Source organism: Berghia stephanieae, chromosome 5 (genome assembly GCF_034508935.2).
Source record: "Berghia stephanieae isolate SIO BIC M18660-M18661 chromosome 5, UCSD_Bste_1.3, whole genome shotgun sequence".
NCBI classification, from domain to species: Eukaryota; Metazoa; Mollusca; class Gastropoda; order Nudibranchia; family Aeolidiidae; genus Berghia; species Berghia stephanieae.
The window spans coordinates 40,214,938-40,222,819 of NC_088364.1; the positions used below are offsets into that span (position 1 = coordinate 40,214,938).

Below are 7,882 nucleotides of genomic sequence, written 5' to 3' on the forward strand. Positions count from 1 at the left end.
TGACTCCAATGATTATTTATAAAATCTACTAGGGCATAATGATTGGTCTTTTGATTATATAATTTATAAAAGGTAGCGTCTGCATGCTCTCAGGTGAGAGACTATAAACAACATGTCTGCATCCTCTCTCCTGTGAGGGAATATAGAAATACAGTCTACGTTTGCTGGGACATTGTGATCGGTCATTTGACGTTGGGAATTGATATCTGGTTGCCAGACTTGTTTGTGCGCACCAACAGACTTAATTACCAGACTGAGTTTGATCGTTGGCGACTCAAAAGATGTGCCCCTATGTTAATTTTTCATAATACAATAGTATAATACTTAAAATAGATGAGTGCATGTTCATAATAGCCTTTATTTCCCCAAAAATATTGTGGGTTCCCAATTAGTGAAAATAATTGGAAAAAGACCAATAAAAGGTCAATTGCAAAAATAAAGTAATAGGACTTCATCGAAAAGGAAAACAAAACAAACTTACATGTTTAATTTATTTGTGTTCCAATATATGATATCCCTACAAAATGACTAATAAAGGGTATTAATGTTTTTTTTTTGAGATGATGAAGGCACCTGTGGGATAAAGTAATGGCCAACTCCAACATATGCCAACTATCCTGTTGATGTTGCGCAAAACATGTTGTCTGTGGTTATAGATAATAATTTAATATACATATCCATATTTGAATTCTGGATTTCGATTTACAGATACAGAATTACAGCTGGAGAAAGGTATTTGATATAATCATATTAGTGATTAGCTGTGCCAGTGGTGTGGTCAAATGCAAAACATTATGTTTAGAGATGCAGGCTTTCAATGAGATCTTGTTCAATAAAGTAATATGATAGGAATATGTAAGGTAGTGTCTTCATATCAAGAATTAATAAGCATAAGATTAGCCTCAGATCTATAGAGTGCTCTATCTTTTGAATGGGAGCATGAGTATTATTTTAGATGTCTCATTTGAATTTAAAGCTGAGACACCTAGAATTGTATTAAGAATTGACATATTATGAAATATGGAGTATAAAGATAATAAATATAACCTCCGCTATAAGTGCTATATTTTTACAGCTTCTGTTATTCCTGCTTCTGCTGGAGCTACCAAAGATGATAATGGTATACATTCCAATCTTAGATAAAAATGAAATTGAGAATAATGATAACGAGAGTGCTTTAATATCAGTTGTAATGATGAAATTAATTTACCTTTATACCTCGTAATATTAACCTGGCGGTATGTTTTGCATTGATAACACAAATTATTCTTATAACTTGATTTCAAATGTAACCCCGAAGTAACATGGTATTAACGGCCCCATCCTTTACTTTTATTTATTTTATTTATTTATTTTTTTTTACCTGAGGTGATAATATTCATCATGCTACTACTCTGTATCAGACATATTGGAGGCGTTTGTTTTAATTGCTCCCTAACCAACTAACACAGGGCATTGGGCATGAATAAGTTTAAATTGTGTACTTGAAGTAGAACGTCAGTTTTGACAGCTATAAGTATAGGCTAGATGTTTAACTCGCTGACCATGAGATACAGCTTTGTAGTTCAGCTGAATTTAAATTGAGGAGCAAAGAGCTAGTCAGTTAGTTTTTTCTTCTTTTTCCTTTTTTTAATTTAAAAAAAGATATTTTCGTTTCACATTGATTTTCACATATTATTCTGTCAATCTTAGACAATACATTTTAAACGGCTTCTTTCTTTAATTGTTTTTTTTTCTTTCTTACCTTATTAATTATTTATTGGGATATGATTTTTGAATGAGACAAGAAATAAATGGGCCTTTTACATTTTTATCCATTGCCTTGCTTTTACTTAAAGACTTCCATATACTATATCATTAATTTTTCTTTTCTTTGCTATTTGAAATGAAATAAATAAATAAATAAAAAAATAAATTGGGAAATAAATGAACAAATAACTAACTAAATAAATAAACTAGAAACGTTATTCATCCCTAAGGAGATTGTGTTTATAAATGTGAATTGCAAAAATTAATAAATAAACGTTATAACATATATTTTCATAATTTCATAAAGCAGTATTGTAAATGAAATGATATATACTATTAATTATTAATATATATGAAAATATATGATATATTATACATAATGCGTGAAAATTATATATGATACATAGATTTAGCATGATCTGGCTTAGCTTGGTTGCGGTTGCGATATACAAATATATATACTGTGATATATAAATCAACAAAAGTTATCAAGTGTGTACTGTATTTTACAGCAGAACCTGTCTAAAAGAACGCCTTTCCATAGTGGTCGCCTTGGCTGAAGGCTATTGCTTTATTTTTGTTTTTATCATCATCATCCTCATCTATTTATTTATGTTTTAATTTATTCTCTTTTTTTTAATGCATATGTTATCTTATTATACACTTCTTTTTTTTTACCCTTAGAAGTAAAAATGGAAAGACTTTGAAAAATAATACATCGAGAAATGATCGTTTCTGAAACAAAGGAAAAACGAGGGCGAGGGGGTTGGGGGGGGGGGGGAGCTTCGTTTTAATTTGCTTTTTTTCTTCTTTCCTTGTTCTTTTGTTTGTATATTGTAGTGAGGAAGGTTCTGAATGTAAAACTTTAAATTATTGCATATTTCCGTTAAAAATTCTTGTATTTTTACTTTTCTAATCTTGAATGACATTTATTAATAAGTTTTGACTGTATTTGAATTTTCATTTATTTATTTATTTATTTATTTTGATTTTTCAATTAAAAAAAAAACAACAAAAAACCGTACATTTTATTAATCAAACCCTGTTACTTGTAGCTTGAGAACTGAAAACGCAACCCGATTCTTTTCACATTTTTAAGAACCGGACGGATGCCATCTCCCGGTTGATTAGATTGCATGGTCAGTCTGCTAGCTTGCGAAATTTACACGTCAGTCGGGAACGTTGATTGCAATAAATTTCATCCTGTTCAAGGGGGTATTGACCAGTTACCTGCTGTAGTCTGGAAAAATATCGTAATTAAAAGGTTGGCCAGAAAGCTTTTCTTTCAAATATCGATCGATTTAAATGACCCTCATCTTGGCAAAAAACTCTGAAACCCGGGGACTTCGCGAAGTCCCATGTTTGAGAGTTTTTGCCAAGATGAGGGTCATTCAAATAGATCGATAATTGAAGGACGAGTTTTCTGGCCAAATTTTTAAAGACGTATTTGTTTCAGAGTACGACAAGTTAACTGGTAAAAACACAGGGAAAAGGAAAGAGCTTGACGATCATAAAATATCTGGACTTGCCAAAAATGTGTTTTGCTTCCATGGAGGGGCTCTGACAGGAATGTGGCGTTTACGAGAACGTTTTAGAATCTTTGAACGCGTTTGTATTTTTGTATAGTCATGAAGATATAGCGGTGATATATAATAGTTAGAGAGAAGAGATAAACTGTAATTAATGGAAAGACAGGGAGACAAATAGACTAACTGACTTATCGACAAATGGATAGATATATGGGTCGGCAGTAGACAAGCAGACAGACAGACAAACAGACAGATGGATTGATGGATGGATAGAAAAATAGATAAGCTTTGATAAGACGTAAGCTATGCGTTATATATATATATATATATATATATATATATATATATATATATATATATATATATATATATATATTATATATATATATATATATATATATATATATATTATATATATATATATATATATATATATATAATATATACATAGAGAGAGGAGAGAGAGAGAGAGAGAGAGAGAGAGAGAGAGAGAGAGAGAGAGATACATCAAGGCGAGTGAATCATTGACAAATGCTTCGAATCGCGTTTTATTTATTGACCCCCCCCCCCCCCCCGCAAAGTTTATCTAGAAATACATTGGGGGGGGGGGGGGGGAGCCAAAAAAAAACAAACAAAATGTTCAAAACTGGCATAGCTGCTATTTGTCTGGAGAGCCATCCCCACCCCTTTACTGGCCGATTTCGATTTTACTCTATCCTTAACATCATATCCCATGTTTTCCCTCAAGAACAGCATAGTAAAAGGATTGGGATCGTTAGGGATGAGTTTCAATAAAACCCGACGTGCATTTGCTCTTTCTGCTCTCGTGATAATAATAATAATGATAAATAATAATAATAATAATAATAATAATAACAATAATAATAATAATAATAATAATAATGATAATCATAGTAATATTAATAATAATATAATGATGATGATGATGATGGTGGTGATGATGATGATGATGATGATATTTGTAGTTATAATCAAAATAAAAGATAGAAGTAAGGACCTAGCTGGAAAGAAATTCATTCATGCCGGGAAATGGCTTTACAGACCTGGCTAGCTCAATCTCTGGTGGATCGTTATTCAAGTGGCACTTATTTGTGAGAGGGTTCTGATGCTGGCGTTGAGAATGAGCGCCCGTGCTTATTATTTTTTTCTTATTTTTTTTCTCCCTGTTTGTATATTTATCTTCTAGGCTTCGCCTTGTGTATGTGTGTGTGTGTGTGTGTTTGTGTATGTGAGTGTGTGTGTGTGGGGGGGGGGGGGGCATATTCTTCACTTCTGAGCCATTAGATCCAGGGAGCCTTAATATATTGTGGTTTCTCTAGCGTGAAACGGACAATTGCAATTACTTGCTACTGCTCGGATGGGACGCTGGTCTGTCGAAAAGTACTTTACGACAGATCTAACAAATCTCAGCTACCAAATCACGGATGTGTGTGTGTGTGGGGGGGGGGGGGGGGGGGCAGAAAAAAATCGATCTTGCTCCCTTTGTACCAACTGAGCGATCTGCACCTTCTTATATCATATTATTTTGAAATTAGGATAAATTGACCGGGTGTTTTTTAATGCTCGGTTTTGTTGTAGCGCAGACGGATTGTTGAACAAATTTTCCGCGCTCGCTGCCTTAAAAAACGCAACAGCGTGCTAAGTGTGAAATAAATTGTCTCAGACCAATTTTAACGTGTGCCCTGTTTAACCAGTTAACTGTCGCACTCCGGAAAAAAAAATCGGCGTTTAAAAATTTGGCCAGAAAATCGGTCGATATTTGAAGAATGGTTTTTCCTGCCAAATTTTCATATACGAGCTTTTCCAGAGTACGGCAATTAACTGGTTAACTGATTACAGAAATTCATTTTTGAGTCCCATTCCAATTTCATGCTTCATCATCTGTGGTCATTAACGTTATTTGGGTTAAAGTAACCTAAATAAAACTGGGCGAACAGGTATATTCTTTCTACAAGGTCAAAATCAAAATGAAAGACAAAACCGAAAAAAAAAATAATCCCACATTCCTTTCACCCTCATCTTCCTCAAGAGTCAGAAGAAAAGATAACGCTCATACGATAATGATGATGATGATGATGATAATAATGATAATGATTGATGATGGTAGTAGTAGAAGTAGTATTGATGATGATAACAATGATGATGATAACAATGATGATGATGATAATAATAATAATAATAATAATAATAATAATAATAATAATAATAATGATGATGATTGATGATGATGGTGATATTGATAATAATAATAATAATAATAATAATAATAATAATAATAATAATAATAATAATAATAATAATAATAATAATAATGATGGTGATAATAATAGTGCGTGATAAACCAAACCAATAACAATGATTAAGAGGGATGAAGCTCGTCCGGGATTCGATCCACTTTTTGAGAACCAAATTATTGTATCATCCAGTGGCTCCATTAGTAAAACATATCACAAGTTTATTTAGATCGCTTGTAAGTTTTTCTTTCCGAGAGTTTCAGAGGAAAGGACGTTATACTTTTTGTGTTAAAACGGGGTCTCTGGCCAACTTTAAACAGTGTGTGTGTGTTTTTTTTTTTTTTCAGAGTACGGCAGTATTGTTTGAAATCTTTTAGTTTTGTGATTTTTGTCATAGTCAGCTTTGATTATTGCATCTATTGTGTCGCTGTGGTCCTACTGTGGTAAGGTAGCTGACCGGCTCCGTTAACATAAATTATATCCATCATTCGAACCCCTTTTACATCTACACTGTACTTGCTCATGGAAAAGGAGGAGTATCAGAGGTTCACTCGGAGACCAATACTGCGGCCTTTGTTAGTAGCGCCTTTCCTGGAGGTTGCTTGTGTCATCTTAAACGCTAAATTTACATAATTGTCCACCTGGAGGAAGGATTGTTGTAAAGCGGCTAGAGTACGGTAATAAAGACCGCGGAAAAGCGCTAATATTAAAATGCTGGTTCGTTTTATTTTTGTTTTTGTTTGTTTGTTTGTTTTGTTTTCCTATATTAAAATGCACTTTTTAGTTTACTGTAACAATTAATTTCGAGGTGACTCAGAGTCGGCCACTCATTGCATTGTGAACAATGAAGATGAATCATCTACCGTCAATAGTCTACTTAACATAATTTATTGGGCACAATGACCGCTTTAGAGATAGTTCTAATTCAGCCCCGATAATGATATCGATATTTGTTCCTTTTCTCTCTGATGTCTGTCATGTGCTATTTTTTCCGTTGCGCAATTACAATACTTCATGTGTACGCAACTTTGATATCTACCCTGCCGACGCAGATCATCTTGTGTAAAAGATCGTCTGCTGACGCGATGATAATAATAGAGCGATTATAAAGTTATCCATTTATGCAGGGTATAATATTGTTATTTGCTCCACGTGATTTATGATTGAAATCAAAATGAAAGACAAAACCGAAAAAAAAAATAATCCCACATTCCTTTCACCCTCATCTTCCTCAAGAGTCAGAAGAAAAGATAACGCTCATACGATAATGATGATGATGATGATGATAATAATGATAATGATTGATGATGGTAGTAGTAGAAGTAGTATTGATGATGATAACAATGATGATGATAACAATGATGATGATGATAATAATAATAATAATAATAATAATAATAATAATAATAATAATAATAATGATGATGATTGATGATGATGGTGATATTGATAATAATAATAATAATAATAATAATAATAATAATAATAATAATAATAATAATAATAATAATAATAATAATAATAATGGTGATAATAATAGTGCGTGATAAACCAAACCAATAACAATGATTAAGAGGGATGAAGCTCGTCCGGGATTCGATCCACTTTTTGAGAACCAAATTATTGTATCATCCAGTGGCTCCATTAGTAAAACATATCACAAGTTTATTTAGATCGCTTGTAAGTTTTTCTTTCCGAGAGTTTCAGAGGAAAGGACGTTATACTTTTTGTGTTAAAACGGGGTCTCTGGCCAACTTTAAACAGTGTGTGTGTGTTTTTTTTTTTTTTCAGAGTACGGCAGTATTGTTTGAAATCTTTTAGTTTTGTGATTTTTGTCATAGTCAGCTTTGATTATTGCATCTATTGTGTCGCTGTGGTCCTACTGTGGTAAGGTAGCTGACCGGCTCCGTTAACATAAATTATATCCATCATTCGAACCCCTTTTACATCTACACTGTACTTGCTCATGGAAAAGGAGGAGTATCAGAGGTTCACTCGGAGACCAATACTGCGGCCTTTGTTAGTAGCGCCTTTCCTGGAGGTTGCTTGTGTCATCTTAAACGCTAAATTTACATAATTGTCCACCTGGAGGAAGGATTGTTGTAAAGCGGCTAGAGTACGGTAATAAAGACCGCGGAAAAGCGCTAATATTAAAATGCTGGTTCGTTTTATTTTTGTTTTTGTTTGTTTGTTTGTTTTGTTTTCCTATATTAAAATGCACTTTTTAGTTTACTGTAACAATTAATTTCGAGGTGACTCAGAGTCGGCCACTCATTGCATTGTGAACAATGAAGATGAATCATCTACCGTCAATAGTCTACTTAACATAATTTATTGGGCACAATGACC

The 7,882-nt window shown here is 33.1% G+C and overlaps 1 protein-coding gene across 2 annotated transcripts in view; it reads left to right on the forward strand.

Moving 5' to 3' along the window:
• Positions 1-7,882, forward strand: part of LOC144972914 (WD repeat and FYVE domain-containing protein 3-like) — a 92,920-nt gene that overhangs the window by 11,955 nt on the left and 73,083 nt on the right. The window contains exon 8 of one of the 2 annotated variants that reach the window (XM_078914717.1): positions 709-732. The exons of the other annotated variant lie outside the window; for it this stretch is intronic. Within the exon in view, the coding sequence (XP_078770843.1) occupies positions 709-732 (24 nt within the window). The remainder of the gene's footprint in view (positions 1-708; positions 733-7,882) is intronic. 2 annotated transcript variants of the gene reach the window in all.